At 43.7% G+C, this 21,521-nt stretch overlaps 1 protein-coding gene across 1 annotated transcript in view; it reads left to right on the top strand.

The window, feature by feature from the left end:
* The window catches only part of LOC103382799 (ELKS/Rab6-interacting/CAST family member 1), a 145,658-nt gene that overhangs the window by 57,524 nt on the left and 66,613 nt on the right, over positions 1-21,521 (top strand). Inside the window, exons 18-19 of the mRNA XM_008315718.3 lie at positions 2,166-2,297; positions 8,288-8,448. Coding sequence (XP_008313940.1) covers positions 2,166-2,297; positions 8,288-8,448 — 293 coding nt within the window. The remainder of the gene's footprint in view (positions 1-2,165; positions 2,298-8,287; positions 8,449-21,521) is intronic.

Here is a 21,521-nt window from a genome sequence, read left to right as displayed (position 1 = left end):
AGGAGGTGAGGAAAAGTGAAATGGAAAAAGTTTCTCTCCTCCTCCTCCTCCTGCTGGATGTCTTACCTAGAGTATTGTCTGCTATCACAACAATGCTTCATCGTAATGTGACAGTTATGACAGGGAGCAGCCTGAGGCAATGTCAAACATTCTCTTCTCAAACACACACACACACACGCATGATGCAGTGCCCACTGGGGGAGTGAGAGAGGGGGGAAGTCGAGAAGGATGAGTGACAGGGCGGGCGTAGGGAAGACGGAGAGGAGGGAGAAAATGGTAGAGGAGAAGTGAAGGTGGGGAAGTGGTTGATGGAGTAAAGGGAGAGGTGATGAGAGGAGGGAAGAAAAGACCCTCCCCGCCAAATATGTGTGAACGCCGTGGGTTTTTTGAATACTTCCTGTGGCGTGAGTTCATCTCCTAATTGTCTGCTGTGGTGTCAAGTGGCTACAAGATGAATGGTGTGTGTGTGTGTGTGTGTGTGTGTGGGGTAAGAGATGTGGGACTGTGGCTTTCTACATGTTTTTCAATTCCTTTCTTTAATTTTGCCCTGAATTTGGTGTCTTAAAAACACGGTAGAAAATGTAGTAAAACCTGTAGTTTTGGTGATTCAAATGAGTCACGTTGTATTTCATGTTTCAATATTGCATTTAAAGGAAGCTTCCTCCAAGGAGGTATTTTGAAGGTACTTTAAGACACAAGATACATGTGTGTAATTGAGAACGAAAGTATTGTAAAGATGAAGATGTGAGGAGTAGGTTTTAAATACCAGGGGTCGACCGTCCAGAGTCACGGACAGTGTACAAGAGAGATAGACAGTAGGGTTAATAAACCAGTGGTTCTCCAACTTTTTCTACTCTGTACCACCTGAGAAAACATTGATCTCTCTGAGTTCCACCATGATGACCAACATTAGAATACAGCAGCAGAGGCCTTCACTGTTAGCTCCCACCACAGGAGAGATGTTTAGAAATGTTGATGTTTAAATGTTGGATTAATTGTGTACGGTATGTTTTATGATTTATTCAACTGAAAATGTAAATGTGGAAATATGAATTTCCCCCGCGTACCACTAGAGAGCTCACGTACCACAGTTTGAGAACCACTGGTTTAGAGACAGTGGCTCTGTCTAATAGACCAAAGTCTGAGTTGGAGGTGGAGGAGGTGAAGATGCTGAGATTCTCAGTGTGAGTGACCAGGATGGACATGGTCAAAAATGATGGTGGGTTAGATGGAGACAGATCCACCACCACAGTGACCCCTAAAGGGAGAAGCTCAGAGAAGGAGACATCAGTGTGTGTGTGTAATTCTTTTTATCGGGCGTTCTTCCAGAACTGTACCAACTTCTCTGTAAACCGTCTTCCACCTTCTGCCCTTCTCACTTCCAGTAACTGTGAACCTCGTCAGCGGCCTCCCTGATTGGAGGCAGATGAAAACGCTCTCTCTGTGTTTGCTCCCTGTAGCGGCGGTTGATCTTGGCTTTTAAAACCTTTTGGAAGTTGTCATTTGTGCATCTGTGTGTGGTTACGAGATGAGCCGATATCCCCGTGACTCACGGGGACTTAGGAGACCACAGCGGTTACGAACCCAACTGGAGTGTGTGTGTGTTTAGCCCGCGCTGAAGATTCCGAATGGAATGCGGGTGTAATTCGTACCGTAAATTTGATTCCGAATGATAATTGAAGATTTAATTGGATTAAAGTGCGTCTGGTTGCATAGTCAGACACCAAGTCATATGTCATGGATCTGTAATGGGATTTAGAGCCACAGCACATGTGCTGGAGATGTTCGGTCGGGGGGCGGGGGTGGGCGGGGGTGCTCTTCCCTGTCCCACCCTGCCTCGCTCTCTTCCTTCTCTCATAATCTAATCCAGCACCATGACTGGCAGCATGGATAAAAATGGATCTGCTGGGAAGTTGATTCGTTTGCTTTAAAGTGATCTCATGTGTGATTGGGAATTCCCTGGTCCTCCCAGGCAGAGAGGGGTCAGCAGTGGGAATACGAATGTCCAGGACGGTGATGTTGGAGACAGAAAGAATAAGAAATGACATGAATCTTAGGGCAAACTCAATGAGTATTTTCTGCAGTCAGTTCTCTTTTTAATTAAAGATTACTTTGATTCCAACCTTCACATCTTCAGTTGGTTTATCTGCTCTTTGTCTCTTTAGGACTCCCTCAAACAAAAGGAAGAACGGATCGAGGAGCTAGAGGAGGCGCTGAGGGAGAGCGTACAGATCACAACGGAGCGGGAGCTGGTGCTCGCCCAAGAGGAACAGGCTCGAACCCAGGCTGAGAAACAGGTAAACACGTCTGCCCTCACGCTCAAATAAACTGTTCCTTCCCAAAACGTTTCCTAAAAAAAATGGATCCCTATCTGTTATTTCATTTCTCCTCTTGTCTTCGTGGGCCGTTGGAACCGACACACGACCAAACGCATACAGACAAACATCGTTATGGTCAACGTTTAAAACAGTTTTTGACATAGTCAAACACGGCCGTGCCAAAAGTGGCTAATGGCAGTGGCAGCAAACATGCAGCGTGCCAGCTGAGCTCATTCAGGTGTGGCTCTGTCTGTGTGTGTGTGTGTCTGTGTGTGTGTGTGTGTGTTTGCCCAGTCACTGCTCATTTGGAGGAGAGGTAAACACGTCCCTATTTAAAGAACAGCTTGTGTTTTGTCCTCCTCGGCCGGCAACGCACAAACAGGTTTTCTCTAAACCGAGCGCGAGACGACCGCTTCAATTTGTAATCTGCTGCATCTATATTGAGACAGTAGGAAAAATGCTAACTGTGTCGAGGGAGGCTCCGAGGGGAAAGGTTTAGTGGATTCAACCTCAGACCTGTGTGTATGCATGTCATTCCCCCGGGCCCCGATGACTAAACGCGGCCATAGAGATGGGAAATGTTCCTCGGAGCCGCGATGGGTTTTGACAAGTGGGAAAAAACAGCGTCGGCTGCGAGGATGAAAACTGCCCTGTGAAAACACGGCTCGCTGTAGCTCTTGGCAGAAAGGGCTGGACTCCATTGTTATTGCTGCCTCTGAATGTTGGCCGTCCGCTCCGGCCTTCACTTACCAGACTCCTCCTGGACGGACGCGTAAAGACAGGCGTGCGAGCAGATGTTGTGCTCTGCAGGTATTTCGCTGACATCTTGATTCATGCTCGGCGTTAATTAGCTCCACGGTGGAATAGAGAGGGTTACAGTCGGGGAGGAAGAGCAAACGGAGCTCATTCTAACTCTGTTTACCATCAATAATACACAAGAGTACATGTCTTTTACTCACACTACGCGAAAAATATTTTTTTGCTTGAAAGCAACTCTTCTACAGGCCACCGTTCCACCAACCACCAACTCCAGGAATCAAATGTTGAGTTAAACTTTTGCATATTTTTCTTGACATTTTTCCATTTTCATAATTCCATCAATTTAATTAGTCAAAAAAAAAAATAAACAGGTATTAAACACAGGAATCAAACTGCTGTTATTTGTCCTTCAGTTCCAGGAATATACAGTGGAAAAATACTTTTTGGACGTCTTGATTAGTCGTGATTTACGATGTTTAATTGTGATTAAATTAAATTAAATTAAATTATTGGCGTTATTATTCGCCTTCTTTGTCCAAAAGCACAAATCCACACAACATTTTAGGAGATGCTATTATGCTATTATGATGCTATTATAAGTTATTGAATAGTACTCATAATACGAGTCAGTGCAGTACTGCTAATACACCTATTAGTGGAGACACTAAACTGGTCCATTCTTTACACCAGTGTCAAATATCTCTCCAGTTTGATAATTGGACCTCAGTTAATTTAGCAATAGACAGTGACGTGTGAATGAAGGTCGGTCTGTTCATTGTTACCTCCAAAGAAACGGTTTTCATTATGATACATTTAAGTTAAACACAAAGGAACATACAGTGTGTAGTAGAGTGGATCCACAACGTCAGGTTATCAAAACGTTAAACAAACATCCATTTTCATCTGCTTATCCGTTACCGTGGGCAGCAGTCTCCACGACCGCCACCCAAATCACATTGCACCGTACCAACCCCCTTGAACCTTCCTGCGGGTGGTGAGTCCACTGGAAGGTACCAACTGCCCTAACCGGGATTCGATCTTGCCCAGGAGGTGAACCCTGAGGTTCCACACCAATGACAGAGACACTGCCTCTGGGCCAAAGCTCCACGTTAATCAAACACAAATCATTAAAGTAATTGGAACAAAAAATTGCTGCATTTGCAAAAATTAACTATACAGTAGTTTAGAATCCAAGTACCCAGGTGAAGGTGCCGAGCATTTGGACAGAGCTGATTGGGCTGCAATCTTAGAGAAGTGCTGAGCAGTTTAGAAGTTTGTAGCCCTGTGCAGAGGAGAGGAGTAGAATGCAGTAAGGAAACTTCTGTAATTAACTTGAGTCCACCAGTGTCCACGGTTCCTGGAAGCCCCGGTGTATGAACCAGTAGCCTGAGGTTGATTTATGATGTCGTGAACTGTGCAGCTCAATCCGAGCTAACGTGGCTAGAACTTAGACTAATTACAAAGGTAACATTTAGAACAAGTGAGTGAAGGATCAAAAAGTCACGTCCAACATGTTTATCCTCCCGCAGTGAAATGTGGTTTAATGTGTTTGGGCTGAGTCCTGCCAAGCTATCACTTTGAATTTGGCGTCCGTGCGATGAAACACATCAAACTGGTCAAAGTTTCAGCTCAAATTAGAGCCAATGGAAGGCGTTCGGGCCGGGACAGGGCGCTGGAGAGCGTCCTCCGTGTTCACATGCCTGAGTGAAGGAGCAGAAATGTCAGTGTGTGGTTGAACAGAGCGGAGATGGCAGCCAAGCACTGGGCGCAGCCTCTCGCCCAACATCAACAGTCAGGCTCACACACACACACACACACACACGTACATGTGTGCAGTCACAGACAGGACAGTGGTACACACAGAACACTGTTTCATATGCGTATATTTTCTCCAGACGCACAAACATGGCGGACAGAAGTGCTAACTGCTCTTCAAACACCGGGCCGACTCAGCACAGCACCGCATTCAGCAGCGGCCAGGTGGAACTGCTTCTCTAACGGGAAACGTGTTTTTAGATACACAAGTAAATTGTAAACAAATATTTTCGCCTCCGCCGTCTTAGAGGCACGACGTTCAAACTTTCACACAGTCGTTCACGAAAAACAATCACGACGCGTCAGAGGCACGACGTTCAACATTTCACACAGTCGGTCACGAAAAACAATCATGACGCGTCCTTTAATGAGACGGAACGGTTGAAATAGAAGACAAACAAAAGCTTCCCAAAGCCCGACGTCGTCGTCGTCGTCGTCGTCTGTCCCACGCTGTGGCAACAGTCGGCCACAGTTTGACAGCTTCTGTGTGACTGCTGTAGTCCTGCTCCTAATGAGGCAGAACCTCAGTCCAGGCTGTGATAAGAATTGTGGAGCGCGGTTTGGTTGAAGCGACGGTCAGGATGCAGCGCTGGTCAAACTGTCCAGATGAATCACACAGAGTGTTTGAACAAGGATAGAAAAGCAACCTGTGTGGGTGTGTGTGTGTGTGTGTGTGTGTGTGTGAATTGGACTGTCCCATGCAATAGGCCTGACTGGCAAAAACAGTTGACCACAGGTAATTATGTTCATCCTATTTTGCTAGACATGACTCACGGGTGTGTGTTTGATCACTGCAGAAAGACAGGTGTGTGTGCGTGTGTGTGTGTGCGTGTGTGTGAGTCAACTCCACCAAACCAAAGACAGACGTCTCTTCTTGTTTCCAGTCGATTGTTGAACTCGTTGCACCTCCTGCTTTTTCTTCTTTTCTGACTCAAAGTAAATTTGATTTGACTTTTAGACGCAAACACAAATACACACCTACACTTCACACACACACACACACGAGGATGTGTGTGTGTGTGTCCTCCCGTTCCCCACCTACTCCTGGTCCAGCCGTGTTTTGTCCTCACTCTTTCAGTCCCTCCATCAGGACCTCTTATGTCTTTCCTTTCACCCGTCCTTCTCCTCCTTTATTTCCGTCCTCTCTGCACTGCGTCGCCTGTTAATGACCTCCCTGTTAACGTGCACCGTCTGCACTTCCTTTCATCTGATTATTGTTCTCTCTTTCATGTATAGAAAAAGGTGACATTTTAACACTGCTCTGTAAAAAAAATGCCTGGCTTTATATTTAAAACAATGGGACGGGGGCTTCGCACAAACCCAACGTTAAGCTTTATATTTAAAACAATGGGGCGGGGGCTTCGCACAAACCCAACGTTAACATCAGCAAATGGACTTTAAATTCAAGCTAGGACATTCAATGGGTTTTTGTGTCATTTAGTGGGTTTTATTTTACAGCTGAGATGCACTGATCACCGAGTGATTGGAGTTGATAAGGAACAGAAGGGGCAGGAACAGGCTGCGGTCCAAATCCAATTGATTTTCTCTCCAATATTTGTTAAAAAGCCTGGAGAAACTCGGTCGGGACATTTCTGGAGGAAGCGCTCGCTCCTAAAACTACACTGTCCTTTTAGCCAGACTGTGGGAACCAATTAAACAGAAGCCGTTTATAAAATAAATTTAAAAAAAAATCTAATTGATTCCTAAAGTACCTGAGTTCTGAAAACATCTGAGTCCAAGGTAAAATTTGTCTGGGACATCATTTTAAAATGTTTCTGCTGAAAAGAAGAGACGTTTTGCTCTGAGACAGTATGACATAAAGACAAAAAAATATAAAAATATTAGCGTAGACTCCAAACTGCTGATTATTGGTCTAATTTAACCTGCAAATATTCAACAATGAAATATTTTGTATCAACTTTTTATTTCCTGTCTGTGTTTATTCTGCTTTTTTTGTCTCTTTTCTGCCTAATATATTTATTAACCAAAGCATATTTTTCAACTCTCCCTTCTCTGTCGCTCCTTTTTGCTCCTCCGTCTTGTTCATTTATCCTCCATCCTTTTCTGTCCTTTCTCTCTCCGTCTAAATGCGACCCCTCGCCTCGTCTCGACTCCGTCTCCTCCCAACTGTTTTCTTCCGCCTCTCTTTTGTTTGTATGCAGCTCTGTGTCATTCCAACACATGAGTTCACTGCAGCTGGATTTAGGTGGTCAAAGGTAACGCACGCCATCAACTGACGCTTTGTCAAATGTGTCGAATGTTTTTCTGTTAAGATGCTGTTACAACATATGACTTTGGAATTTGCCCAAGGTCTGGTTCGGGGACCGACCATGGCCCATCATCACCATTATAAGACATAAACTAATAATGTGTTACTGTTTTGTGCTAACAATAGGCTATTTGTCGACATACATGTAGTAGTTCTGCAGCCTATACTTATATGATTTTTTAGCTATTGTTTTAAAGGCAAAATTAATTATTCATTAATGCTATCACTGTGTTAAAATTAAGAGAATTTTGACTGTAGTTATAATTGATCATTTTTATTGAAAAACCGTGGTGAAAGACGGTCCTTGAAAACGCAGTTGATTTTTATCACGAGCCAATAGTGATAAGACTAAACTAATAAAGTCTTTTAGAAATCAGAATGTTGATGGTGAGGCAATAAAGCCTGGTGATATAATGAAAAGATTAGATGGTGTAATAAAAAGATTATTCCCACAACATAAAAAATGATGATGGGAAAACAGAGAGGCAGGGATAAGAAGTGAGTGGACATGAAGAGAAAGTTAATGTTATTAAAGCTTTGGTTTTTAGTTTGGACCAGTAACACAAATCATCCAAAACACAGGAAGACTTCAGTTGGTTCTTTTTCTTTTCTTTTTTTGTGTGTGTTTGTTGTTGCTGCTCTTAGATTTAGCCGAACACAGTTTTTACTTTTTCTTTCTTCTCTGGAAAAAAAAAAACAACCCATAACAGTTTCCAGTTATTTTGTCACGGGTTTTAATGGTCTTCCTACATCAACACTTCAGCTGAGACCGTAGTGTGTTCAGAGTAGACGTGCGGCGTCGGCTTCACTCAGGCTTTAAACCAACACAGTCACACGGACACGGTCACAGATAAAGTCCATGTGAGGAAGAACAACAGAGATGAAGAAAAATGACATGTCTGAAGAGCTGCAGTGAAGCGTGTCATCGGAAAACAAAGGAGAGTTATGTACTTACATCACACACACTCACACACTCACACACACACACACACACACACACACGGAGGCTTTTCGACCCAGAGATGGAAATGTAAAGGATTAAACTAAAACAGAAAAATGAAACTAGGAAAATAATGGGTTATTTAATGTGTGTGTGTGTGTGTGTGTGTGTGTGTGTGTGTGTCAGGTGGAAGACCTGCTGGTTGCCATGGAGAGAGTGAAACAGGAACTGGAGGTGATGAAAGCCAAGCTGTCATCAACCCAACTCTCACTGGCTGAGAAGGAAGGTCACCTGACCGCCCTGCGAGCCGAAAGGAGGAAGCACCTGGAGGAGGTTTTGGAGATGAAGTAAGAACACAGACTCTCTCTCTCTCTCTCTGTCTCTCTGTCTCTCTCTCTCTCTCTCTCTCACACACACACACATTTTCTAACTTCACACCACACCGGTCGACCTAATGAGGTACAACTTTCTATTAAGCCGCCTCGTGTTTGTCTTGTTTATTCAGGGTCTCGTCCCTCAGTTACTGCTGCGTTGTTGTCTCTACATTGACAAAGTCAAACTCAATCCTTCAAAGGGGCCAAAATGGATGATGGGGAGGGGTCGTTGGGGGGGATGCCTGATCAGATAAATGTACCTAGATGTATGCCTGATCAGAATTGGAATTGGAAGAATTACTGCAGACATACTGCATGTTATGTCACTTTAATGCGGCCTGTAGTACTGGATATCTGACTTTCATTTGAAGCTTTGAGCGACCACATTAACTGATGCAGTGGGCCATATCTGGCCTGCAGGCCTTAGGTTTGACAGGATGCTCAAATCATTTATGCGAGACGTCCTTTCCTGGACAATCCAAATGTCTGTGATGCTGTGGCATCAGGGGAGTGTTTTTGGGACAAAATTTGTCACAAAAAAGTGTCCATCAGATCATCTCACCAAAACCAGTCTGAACCAGTCTGAACCAGTCTGAACCAGTCTGAACCAGTCTGAACCAGTCTGAACCAGTCTGAACCAGTCAGAACCAGTCTGAACCAGTCTGAACCAGTCTGACATCAAAATGACCAGCCCAGCTCTGTTTGATCAAATCATCTGTTGTCCGGGGCCAGAGACTCTTTTTTTTTAACTGAGAGCAGCGCCACCTTGTGTAGGATTCTGTTACTGTTTCCTTCAGTGAAGGTGTTTGGTGCTGGAGATGTCTACGTTCTTAACACATGAAGCTGCTGCTGAGTGACATTAACAAGTCACTGAACACATGAACCTACAGTAAAACGGCTGAAAATACTGTATTTATATGATTAAAAAAAACATTGAATTGAAACACGACCAACTTTCTTTTCCGATATTTAACCTTGACCTTCCACTGTTTCCTTCCAACTATCTGCTCTTCTGATATCCGTGCCCCTGGTCGCTGTAGTGTTTCTGGAAAGTTCTCAGTCCTCATTATGAACTTCAGCCAACACCTCCTCAGCTCTCCCTCTCTCTCCTTCTTCTTACTATCTCCTCTCCCCTCTGCACTTTCGGAGCAGTGATAGAACTAAGTGGAGCGTTAATGCAATAACCATGTCCCGCTGTCCGGCTCTTTATTTGATTGATTGCTTTCGCAGATCCTCGGACACGCGCTCACGAGCGGGCTGAGCATCCGCTTCAATTTTAATGTAATTTTAATAGATGGTTGTGCGTTTTAAGTGCAGTTGAAGGAGCTCCGGCTCCGGCGAGCCACTGAGTCCTCTGCTGTTTTACATCCTCCCTGAGACCCCGCAACGAGACCTAATTTAGTGGAACGACCGATCGGGCCGAGGTAGAAGGTCCACGTTAGCACGTCCTGCTTGTTTAGCCGCGCCGCGGGACATCTCTTACTGTGGCATCATGGGAAAACCAGTGAATGCTTTGTGATTTAGGTTTTTGGCGGTGTGTCCTTGACATATTTTTTTTTTCTACCGACGTTGCACTTCTGTCTTGTGTGTGTGTGTGTGTGTGTGTGTGTGTCAGTGTGTGTTAGTGTGTGTCAGTGTGTCAGTGTGTCCGTTCACAGCCCAGGTGAACAAACTATTGGCCGTTTTATCACTCTTCTAATGACCCATGTGATATCACAGGCCTCAGCAGTTCAGAATGTGTGGCCTGTACATTTTGTCTCTGCGCGTGTGTGTGTGTGTGTGTCAGTGTGTGTTAGTGTGTGTCAGTGTGTCCGGTCTCAGCCCAGGTGAACAAACTATTGGCCATTTTATCACTCTTCTAATGACCCATGTGATATCACAGGCGTCAGCAGTTCAGAATGTGTGGCCTGTACATTTTGTCTCTGCGCGTGTGTGTGTGTGTGTGAGTGTGTGTCAGTGTGTGTCAGTGTGTGTCAGTGTGTGTTAGTGTGTGTCAGTGTGTGTCAGTGTGTCAGTGTGTCCGGTCTCAGCCCAGGTGAACAAACTATTGGCCATTTTATCACTCTTCTAATGACCCATGTGATATCACAGGCGTCAGCAGTTCAGAATGTGTGGCCTGTACATGTTGTCTCTGCGCGTGTGTGTGTGTGTGTGGGTGTGTCAGTGTGTGTTAGTGTGTGTCAGTGTGTGTTAGTGTGTGTCAGTGTGTCCGGTCTCAGCCCAGGTGAACAAACTATTGGCCGTTTTATCACTCTTCTAATGACCCATGTGATATCACAGGCCTCAGCAGTTCAGAATGTGTGGCCTGTACATGTTGTCTCTGCGCGTGTGTGTGTGTGTGTGAGTGTGTGTCAGTGTGTCCGTTCACAGCCCAGGTGAACAAACTATTGGCCGTTTTATCCCTCTTCTAATGACCCATGTGATATCACAGGCCTCAGCAGTTCAGAATGTGTGGCCTGTACATTTTGTCTCTGCGCGTGTGTGTGTGTGTGTGTCAGTGTGTGTTAGTGTGTGTCAGTGTGTCAGTGTGTCCGTTCACAGCCCAGGTGAACAAACTATTGGCCATTTTATCACTCTTCTAATGACCCATGTGATATCACAGGCCTCAGCAGTTCAGAATGTGTGGCCTGTACATTTTGTCTCTGCGCGTGTGTGTGTGTGTGTGGGTGTGTCAGTGTGTGTTAGTGTGTGTCAGTGTGTGTTAGTGTGTGTCAGTGTGTGTCAGTGTGTCCGGTCTCAGCCCAGGTGAACAAACTATTGGCCATTTTATCACTCTTCTAATGACCCATGTGATATCACAGGCCTCAGCAGTTCAGAATGTGTGGCCTGTACATGTTGTCTCTGCGCGTGTGTGTGTGTGTGTGTCAGTGTGTGTCAGTGTGTCAGTGTGTCCGGTCTCAGCCCAGGTGAACAAACTATTGGCCGTTTTATCCCTCTTCTAATGACCCATGTGATATCACAGGCGTCAGCAGTTCAGAATGTGTGGCCTGTACATGTTGTCTCTGCGCGTGTGTGTGTGTGTGTGTTAGTGTGTGTCAGTGTGTGTTAGTGTGTGTCAGTGTGTCCGGTCTCAGCCCAGGTGAACAAACTATTGGCCATTTTATCACTCTTCTAATGACCCATGTGATATCACAGGCGTCAGCAGTTCAGAATGTGTGGCCTGTACATTTTGTCTGTGCGCGTGTGTGTGTGTGTGTGAGTGTGTGTCAGTGTGTCCGTTCACAGCCCAGGTGAACAAACTATTGGCCGTTTTATCCCTCTTCTAATGACCCATGTGATATCACAGGCGTCAGCAGTTCAGAATGTGTGGCCTGTACATGTTGTCTCTGCGCGTGTGTGTGTGTGTGTGAGTGTGTGTCAGTGTGTGTTAGTGTGTGTCAGTGTGTGTCAGTGTGTGTCAGTGTGTCCGGTCTCAGCCCAGGTGAACAAACTATTGGCCGTTTTATCACTCTTCTAATGACCCATGTGATATCACAGGCGTCAGCAGTTCAGAATGTGTGGCCTGTACATTTTGTCTCTGCGCGTGTGTGTGTGTGTGTGTATGAACTCGTTCCGTTGATTGATTTATCGATGCCTCGACTTGTCCACTAGTCCTTTTATGACTATAAAGGCTCCGCCATGAATATTTATGTAACAGACGTATAGAGACCGCTACCTACACACACAAACAACACACAATACACACACACACACACACACGGACCGTCTCACACGTGCATGATTCGATTTATCAGTCTCCGGCCGGCGGTTCAAGCTGGCCTATCCCAGAGGCTCAGTGTGTCTCTGCTGTGAACCCTGGACTGATGGAGCGAACACACACCAGATGTTGACGACGACCATCGTCTCTGTGTGTGTTTCTGCACCTCCCTGCTGTGGTACAAATACTGCATGTCACCTTTGAATATATTCAGTATGTACTCAGGGACGAAGTACCTGGGCGAGTTTTGGCATCGTTAAGTATTTGGTGTATCACCGTTACACGCAGATTCTTTTTTTAAACGTACTCATTCACATTGTTTACATTTTTTTTCCTCACTTCTTATCATAACATTTAAATGAACAACAACTATGAAAGTCAGTTATGTCTGGTTATATATAAGGCCACAGAGGGGCAAATGTTAGAACACTTGCCCTCACAGTTCGACCCCTACATATGGATTTTCACGTTCTCCTTGTGTGGATCAGGCACTATGCAACCTATGGCCCGTGGGCCAGATAAGGCACGCTGGACTTTTCTGATCCGGCCTGCCAAACACTAGCACAGGGTCAGTAACAACTGATGTCAGTCCTTCTTTTTCATGCATTACAACTAATTGACTGTAATTTCTGTTGATGCCACTAAGTGGCAGCGGGCCTCCAGCTTTATTCTTGTTTGTTATATTTAAATTATTATCCCAGCATTCTACTTCTAACCAATACTGACCCAGCAAATGTTGAACCTCATTTTGGTCCGTGAGCCAAACATTTGTCCACCGCTGTCCTAAATTGATCTTAAATTTTACAGAAGAAAAATTGGTAATTTGTTAAGAGAAAAAGACTGCATTAAGACACAGCTTTGGGAGCTAACGTTAGCGTTAGCTACAGTCCTAGCGGGCAAACCATCAACGTAACCAGCCTACAATAGTGGTTCAGCGTTCAGAGTGAAAAAAATCAACGTAACCAGCCTACAGTAGTGGTTCAGCGTTCAGAGTGAAAAAAAAAAGAAAATGTTGAATTACAGTAATTGCACCGTGAGTTGGCACTGATCTGTGAATGCAGTAGACTGATGGAAATGAGCAGAGAACCTGTACACAAGAAACATGGATGTCCATTCAGTCGTCAAACAAAATATTTTTGATTTTTTTTTAAAGAAATTGCCATTGAATAAAAAGGCACTCAAATGTAATTATTTAATTACAGTCATTTAAGTTTCATTTTTACTTTCTGCGCACACACAGTACTACAGTAGTATTACAGTAGTCTTCCTCCACGATCCATTTCAAGTTATAAACTCTCTGGTATCAAAAACTTTGTGAAGTGGAGACTTTGTTGCTCTCTCCACGGTGTTTCTCTGCTTTTAGAATAAATTATTCATTGTTAGCACAGTCGTCTGTGTTGGACGGCAGTTTTATTTCCACACGTGTTCTCGCTGAGTGCCACCAAACCCTCGACAGAATTTTCTACACATTTCACGCGTGTCGTGGGTGGTTTTTTTGATTAAAAGCAACGCAGGCAGAAACTCACCCAAAATACTCCTTTTGAAATGCTCAAATCAATCGCCCGCGGGGCCCTGTGAAGAATTGTCACATCCATGTGTGAGTATTTAACAGCTTACTGGAATAAAAACAACACTTTCAAGCCTGGCTTTTGCATAAAACATGATGTTTTCAGGCTGGAGGAAGATTTTCTTTCCACATCTGCGAGAACGTGTCTTTTCTTCCCAAGTTAACTCCCAGTGAAAAGTTCTGATGTTTCAGGTAGCTGCGCTGTAAGTAACGGCCGCGTTGTCGCCGCTCGTATTTTTCGGCCGACATTAGGGTTTGGTCGGAGAATACGTCATTTCTCTCTGGCTTTCTCCCCACATGTAAAACACGAGATGTTATAGGTGGCTGAGTGCTGCCTGTCCATATATCTCGCTGTAATGCACATGAAACTGTCTCCGCGCTCGCGGGCCGTCGTAACTCTCCGGGGTTTGATGTCTGATTTGCTGCCCACTTTCTACATTGCTGTGTTACAGTAAGACATGATATATGATACTGCATGTTTCAGAGGTTTCTGGGACAGACAGAGAATATATTAACACACACACACACACACACACACACACAAGCACACACTCATCAAAAACGTTTTCCAAGTTCAGCTGGAAGAACGCACAGACGTTTGGTCTTTTTTCATTTCCTTTTCTTCCTTTATGCTCCACACATATGCTAACACACACACACACACACACACACACCGGCGTTAAAATATATATGTATAATTTTAAAGTAAAAAATAAATGAATGTGTACTATGTTGATCCCATGTTTGGGAGATTGTTGTGTTTGCAGCAGATATGCTGTTGACAAACCGCCCCTGGCAAGAGCCAAGCATGTGGTTCCTGTGGGAATTGAACCCAGGACTCTCTGCTTTTTGTTTCCGAGGCAGGCATGCTAACCGTACGTCTTAGGAAAAAAAAAGTTAAGGGTTTGGCTGTAAATACATGACAGATTGTTAAGGGTTTGGCTATAAATACATGACAGATTCATTAAGGCAATCAAAGAATTTAAGGTTTTTTTTAAATGTAAAAACTTCAATGTAAAAAAACATCAATGTAAAAATAGATATATATTAACAGTAAAATGTGCACAAGAGAAAAGGTGCTAATTGTTAGCTTACTTCAAAGCCAGGGATGGATGAGACGAGGATGAACCACAGGCAACAGTTAGCGGTTGCGTACCACTGGTGGTACACGTACCACAGTTTGAGAACCACTGTGTTAGATGAATGGAAGTGCATTGTGAAAAAATCTGGACCAGAAAAACTCTATTACTCATATCCAGACCATTTACAGTAAATGCACGGTCGTACTGAGTCAAGGTGGCGCTCCGACGCACATCGAGCCCGGGGAGAAATAACACACACACACACACACACGATATATATACACAGTACTGTACAGCAGAGCTCCGAGCTGCCACTTTCCCACTGATGAATCACCTGCAGCTCCAGAATCACACCCACATCTTTCTCCTTCTGATATCCATAAAACATGGACGCGCTCCGTCTCTTCCCAGGGCTGCGCTGCGGTCGTGTCATATGTTTGTACAGTGTGCGGCACGCACGTCGGTGTGTTGGAGCCAGCTGGAGGAATGTGCTCACAGTGGGTGTGTGTGGTTGTGTGTGTGTGTGTGTGTGTGTGTGTGTGTGTGAAACAGCAGGGTGTCAGTTTTGAAATCCCAATCTGGATGAATTAGGGTCCATGTTATTCTCAGCTGTCCCGTTTTGCTGACATCTCACACATCTCTGCGTCACGGAGCTGCAATGTCTGACTGTCTCTCTCTCTCTCTCTCTCTCTCTCTCTCTCTCTCTCGCTCGCTCACTTTTACACATGCATAAAAATGCATTCAGGCAGGTTTCCTCTTTTCACATATACTGTACAGTGAACTCTAATCTAATGACGCAAAAACATCCCAATCTTTCTACATTGACCACTAAAACTGTATAGTGGCGGTGTCTTACAGACTGATGGCTGAATCTTAATGTCCATAAATGAAACTAAAAATATATTTTTAACATCAATCTAGAATTCTGTCCCAGTGAAGATAGAAACGCCTTAACTCGTATAAAGGAGTCAGGTTCCTGTCCCACCTGCTGTTTCAATGTCCCATTGATATTGTTTATTATCATTAACATCACAGCAATAATGTTCCAGAGGCTTCTACCAGTAACACTATACTCACAGCCTTCCATTGGAACAAAGGATGCTGTAAATCAGTGATCATCAACTGGCGGCCCGCAGGCTCAGTCCGGCCCACCGAACTGTCAAGTCCGGCCTGCGACTAGATAAAAAAAAAAAAACATTAAATAATTATGTTAGACGTTGGCCTTCTAACAAATAAGTAAATAATAATAATAAAATAAAAGTCTGTTTGCGTAGAATTTAATGCTTTAAGCAAAAAAGAATCAAAGTACTCTTTGATTTTTCTTCTGCTGCTACAATGAAGCCGTTTACCTTGAAGATGGACTGGTTTTACTGGTTAAAAAAAAAAAACAGTCCTCCAAACCATTCTCATGACCTTGTCGTGCAGCTTTCGTTCAGGGCAGAGAGACCCGACATTGTTTTGAGCAGAGTTTGATTTGTGGAGGTTTAAACTGGCTCTTTGACATTTTGATCATTTATTATATCAAGTGTAATTTGCTACAGTAAATTTGACTGTGACAGTTTTATGAAGAAACACTGTAAGCATTTTCCAGTGTTGCTGCCTCGTTCCAAGAAGCGGCTGAATTCCGTGCTCGTCGTTACCAGGCTGCATTTCCATGGAAGTGCCTGGGTTTAAAAAAAAAACACTGTTCTCTGTAAAATGTTTAAAAATGAGGTTTTGGTTTAGACATTAAAGACAGACTAGGACAGTGGAGGACAAAGTAGTGGACAAGAAGAAGATGAAGGAGAGGAAAGTACACCGTACAAGTCGTGGGGAACAGAGCCCAGAGTGGGCAACAGAGGTCAGGGTGAGGGTAATAAATTTTCTTTGGGGGAGAGAGAGAGACAGTAGGAGGATAATAAAATGAAAGAAAAGACGCAGAAATGTTTCCTTGGCAGGAGAAGTGGAGGGAGAGCGTTGAGGAGAAGGACAGCTGTCCAACAACAACTCAGCTGAGCCAACGAAACTGCATGATACCCCATCCCCCGGAAAAAAAAAAAAGTTGTATTACCTTTGTCTCTGTTGTTTGCGTTCCTCCATCCATCTTTCTACACTGTAGATTAAATATATCAACATTTTAAATCATGCAACATCCCATTTTCAGGCCTGATCCTCTCGGAGCCAAAATTCATTCATTAATAATAATATTAGTATTATTTTCAGGGAAGAAGAAGACACATATCTGTGGAGCTGCTCTGGCTCATGTGGGAGGCTTTAAAAACAACACATGATATTCAAATGTTGTGCGATAATTCACTGAGATAGTTTGTTTTTACGATAGCACTCACAGCGATGCCAAAATTCTTTATCACAGGAGCTTCTCGGTGCCAGAAATGATAATTTGGGTCTGTCAAAATGAAGCTTTTTTTAAGATTAAAAGTGTTTTTGAGGTTTAAAAAAAAATGAAAAAAAAACCTTTATGTTGAACTTTTACTGTTGTGCCTGTCGTCTCAGTCTCACACATGCTGGGTCTTGAAGAATTTGGGCAATCTCATCTCCAGGATGTCTGTTTACACACACTGTTTATTCCCAATCACATGCACAATTAGAGGATAAATAAAGTCCTGGTTGCGGCGCCATCTTCAGGCCCCCGCTGCTCCAGCCTCATCTGATGCCTCAAGGTGAACGCTGTAAATTCAGTTTATTTTTCCTGCGCTGCTCTGTTCTTCCTTTTATCTCCCTCCCAAACTCCCTCTCAACCTCAAACCTCTCTCTGCGCCTCTTCCGCCATTCCTTCCTTCATTCCTTCCGTCCCTCCTCTTTCTCCATCCACGGCTCCAGGACTTCTCTCCCTGTATCCTCCTGTTTTCCTCCCTCATTCCATACATCCTGCGTTTCCCTCCGTTTCTGATTCAGTGGAGTCGTGTTTTGTTTCCACGGACACCAACAAACAATCGTCTGGGTTTGTTTGTCTGTAGCTGTAGGTGATTTGGCCACAGGTTTTTGAATTTGCAGGGATTTAGGTTGGAGGGCGGGGGGGGCGGGGGGGTGACAGAAAATAACTGAGAACCAGTGGTCTAGAGGCAGACAAAAAATTTGAATAAATGCTAATTGTTCGTCATCGTCTCTATGGTGCTATCGGTCAGCCGTTCGTCCGTAAACAGGGAGGTTGCTGGTTTGAACCCAATTTGGGATGATGTTCGGGCTTCTGTTTTGTTTGTTTTTTTCTAAGGCCCGGCTAGCTCGGTCAGTAGAGCATGACAGTCTTAATCTATTAAGACTAATAGATTAATAGATTACTTTATTAATCATTATTTATTATTTATTATTATTAATAGATTAATAGGTTGCGCGTACGAGCTGCATTTTTACAAAACAACATCAAAAACACTAACAGTGATAGCGATGCTATTGGTTAGCGAGTTCATCTCTAAACCAGGATGGTGTTTGTTCAAGCCCACCCAGGGACGACATCAACACTGCTGTAGCACCTGTGTGTTCAAACACACCACCTAATGGCGCCCCCTGTGGCCACCTGTGTGGGTCGCGCAGACCCACAATGTGAATTTCCCCAATGGTAAAACAAACGAGGGACTTCATTATTACTTCATTATTTTTTTTGAAATTTCATTCAGATTCCGAGCGCGGGTCATAAAGCTGTTCACGATAACAGCGGTTCCAGCGATGACTTCCTTGTTAAGGTCGTAATGTATGAGCCCAAGGTAAAAGAGTTGTACATCTGCTGATAAATAAAAGGAAGGATACAATAACAGGACGGTCTCAGTGGGCAGGGAAGCAGAGAATGAAATACATTAGAGAGCAGAGCATCACATTAGAATCTGCAGCCGGCGTGCACACGGCGTCCCCTCTTGCATATTAATCTTCTTGTTACATCAATACTGGCCATTTTATGTTCTTCTGGCACAATTATTTTCTGTGCGTATTGAAGTGAATGTAGTCGTCTTACACGAGAACAGGAGAACAAAAAAGCAAATCTGTGCTCAGACTCAATCTTTGAGACTGTCTGACTGGACTTTTTAAAACTAGAAATCACAAGTAAAGAATAAAATTTAGAATCCTGCGGCCGGGCAACGTCTGAGGTCACTTCCTGAGGTCACTTCCTGAACTGCACATTTAGAACTTTGGGATACATTGAGATAAATCAGGCCTTCTGATATTCTCTTGTGTATTGCTGGAACCTAGAGACACCTAGAGGTTTCATCAGGTATCTCTGTGCGTTTTCCACCTGCGATTTATTCAAATGATATAATTATTAACATGGAAATATGTCGATATAAAAATATGCACAAGAGTAACTTTGAATTTAGCTTCATGGAGTTGGTGGATGTTGGTCAGAATTTCGAAGCTTCAGTTGACTCCTGTCTACAACAGTATTAATCAGTCTACAGTCGCTCACAGTGTATTTGACAGTTGGATCAGTCTGCATGGACCTGAGCTCGATGACGTCGGTCAGACACTAGCCAGGCGTCTCACTGGACGTTGAAGCGTCCTCAAATGCATGCTGGGCTTCTGTGAAATGAAAATGCTTTTCCTGCGGTGTGTAAATACCAACGTGTGTGTGGATTATTACATGTATTAGAGCAACAGTCGGTGGATGGAAGTGGAATCATTTTCTCACTGATTTAAGGTGGAATGCAACCAGATTTGAACTTTTATCTCCAGATTTAAATAGAAATTAAGGTTTGAAACGAGTTCTTTACAATCAAGAGTCGACTTTCACGAGGTCGACCTGCAGACCAAGAGCTCGACAGCCGCAGAGTTGTCACGAAGCGGGGGGCTACACTGGAACACACAGCTGCACAATCACTTGCAAAAGAATTACATGTTGCCCTAAAAATAGACACACACACGCACACACACACACGCACACACACACTACATTTCACCAAACCTGACAAGTTAGCATGACTCCTTGGAAGATTTCTGCCCTCCCAGGAATGTTGGGAGATTTCCACACAAACACATGGACACACGCTTTCACAAACACACACACGATGACGGCGGTGGCACACCCAGAGCTTCATCCTCCCACACAGATGCATGTACACACGCTCAGGGCAGCGCAAGATAAACACCGAGACGAGCACTTTGATCCCGTCAAACACCAATGAGATTAATCCTCACGCTGCCAAATCCTGTCTGCGTGTGTGTGTGTGTGTGTGTTTGACAGACGTGTTGGAGCTGAGTGCGACAAAACCAGGGCACGAGGCTCTGACACTTGAGTCTTCCCGGGCTAAAAACAGGGCACGCTCCTCTGCATCTCCCTCTCATCTCCGGCGTTTTTCTTGTTCTTCTTTTTTTTTCTCGTGCTGCTTTTCTTGCCCTTCTCTCCATCTTTGGCTGCTCTTCTGTCTCCGCTTTGATTTTCTTTCCCCCCGTTGTCCCTTGTGAGAAACTGGGAGAGAGATTGGAATCAGAAAAGTAGAGGCAATAAAAGATGTGCTGCAGTTAGAAGTTTGACTTAAATAATAGGGGTTTTTTTTTTACAGAACTTTTCCAAACCAGTCATCTTCAGCTGCGGAAAAAAAAAAGATGTCTTTTTTTTTTCATAGTCCTGACTTTGTGCACTTTTTTTATGCGTTGTTCTTAAAGTGTATATGTTATTATGTTATCACAAATGAGCTGAGTTTAAATGTTAAAAATAAAAGATTAAAACTTGACATAAAACATTCAAGGAGCCGAGAACAAAAGGGGCCGGAGTTTGAAGGTGACCAAACACATCAGAACCACAAGAAATGAGAAAAAAAAAAGATCAGATAAAGGAAAAAAGGAAACTCTGACCCTAAAGTGGCCTGTTTACCTCAGCTGATTACATGTTGTGCCGGCCAGGCCATCAAACAGGTCATTAAACGGCAATTAAAGAGGCAGAGTGAGCGATGAAGAAGAAAAAAATCCAAATGCAGAAAACAAAACATGCGTCTTATTTTTCAAAGCCTCTGATCTGTACGTCAGCAGAGCCGACAGATTTCTCTCTCTATTCCTGGAATAATAAACCAGGAGCAGACAGATGTTTGGAGGTGAACAAAACAGAGCAGCAACTGTTGTCTGACGCCACCAAGCCAAGTTACCAAAGATTTGGTCAAACACCACGAGCTGTTGTCTGACGCCACCAAACCAAGTTACCAAAGATTTGGTCAAACACGACAGAACTAAAACGAAGAGAGATGTTTTTTCTTGACCCAAACGTGGAAGTGTTGTCTCGTTTACAGTAAAAAATATATATTTCTCTGTTATATATATATTACATATGAACTTTTTGCCGATATTGTCCAAACCGTTAATTTACAATTCCGATATTAACCGATACCAACATGAGGCACTGGTAGCATAGTGTTAGGATATTAAGTGCTGACTATTAAAATAGATGAATATAAGGAGCTGCAATGCTGCCATCTAGTGGCTTTCACTTTCACATACATCTGTTTTTCCCCAAATCTATTTTTAGGACACACATCGTTTGACGAAAACCAGGCATGGCATTTTTTGGTTTTCATTATCGGAGGAAAAACCGATAACGATTGTAGCACATATTACGACATTATGCTAATATGGGGACGATAATATCGGTCGGCCGATATCATTGGACATCTCTTTTTTTTTTATTTGTACTTATGTTTTTTTCAGCTTAAACCTGCAGATCTTTTTAGAAACGTCTCATTCTTTCACTATGACTTAATCATTTCAAATAAAGACGTTGGAA

The sequence above is a fragment of the Cynoglossus semilaevis genome, chromosome 8 (genome assembly GCF_000523025.1).
Source record: "Cynoglossus semilaevis isolate Cse_v1.0 chromosome 8, Cse_v1.0, whole genome shotgun sequence".
NCBI lineage: Eukaryota > Metazoa > Chordata > Actinopteri > Pleuronectiformes > Cynoglossidae > Cynoglossus > Cynoglossus semilaevis.
This window is presented reverse-complemented; position numbering and strand designations above follow the sequence as displayed.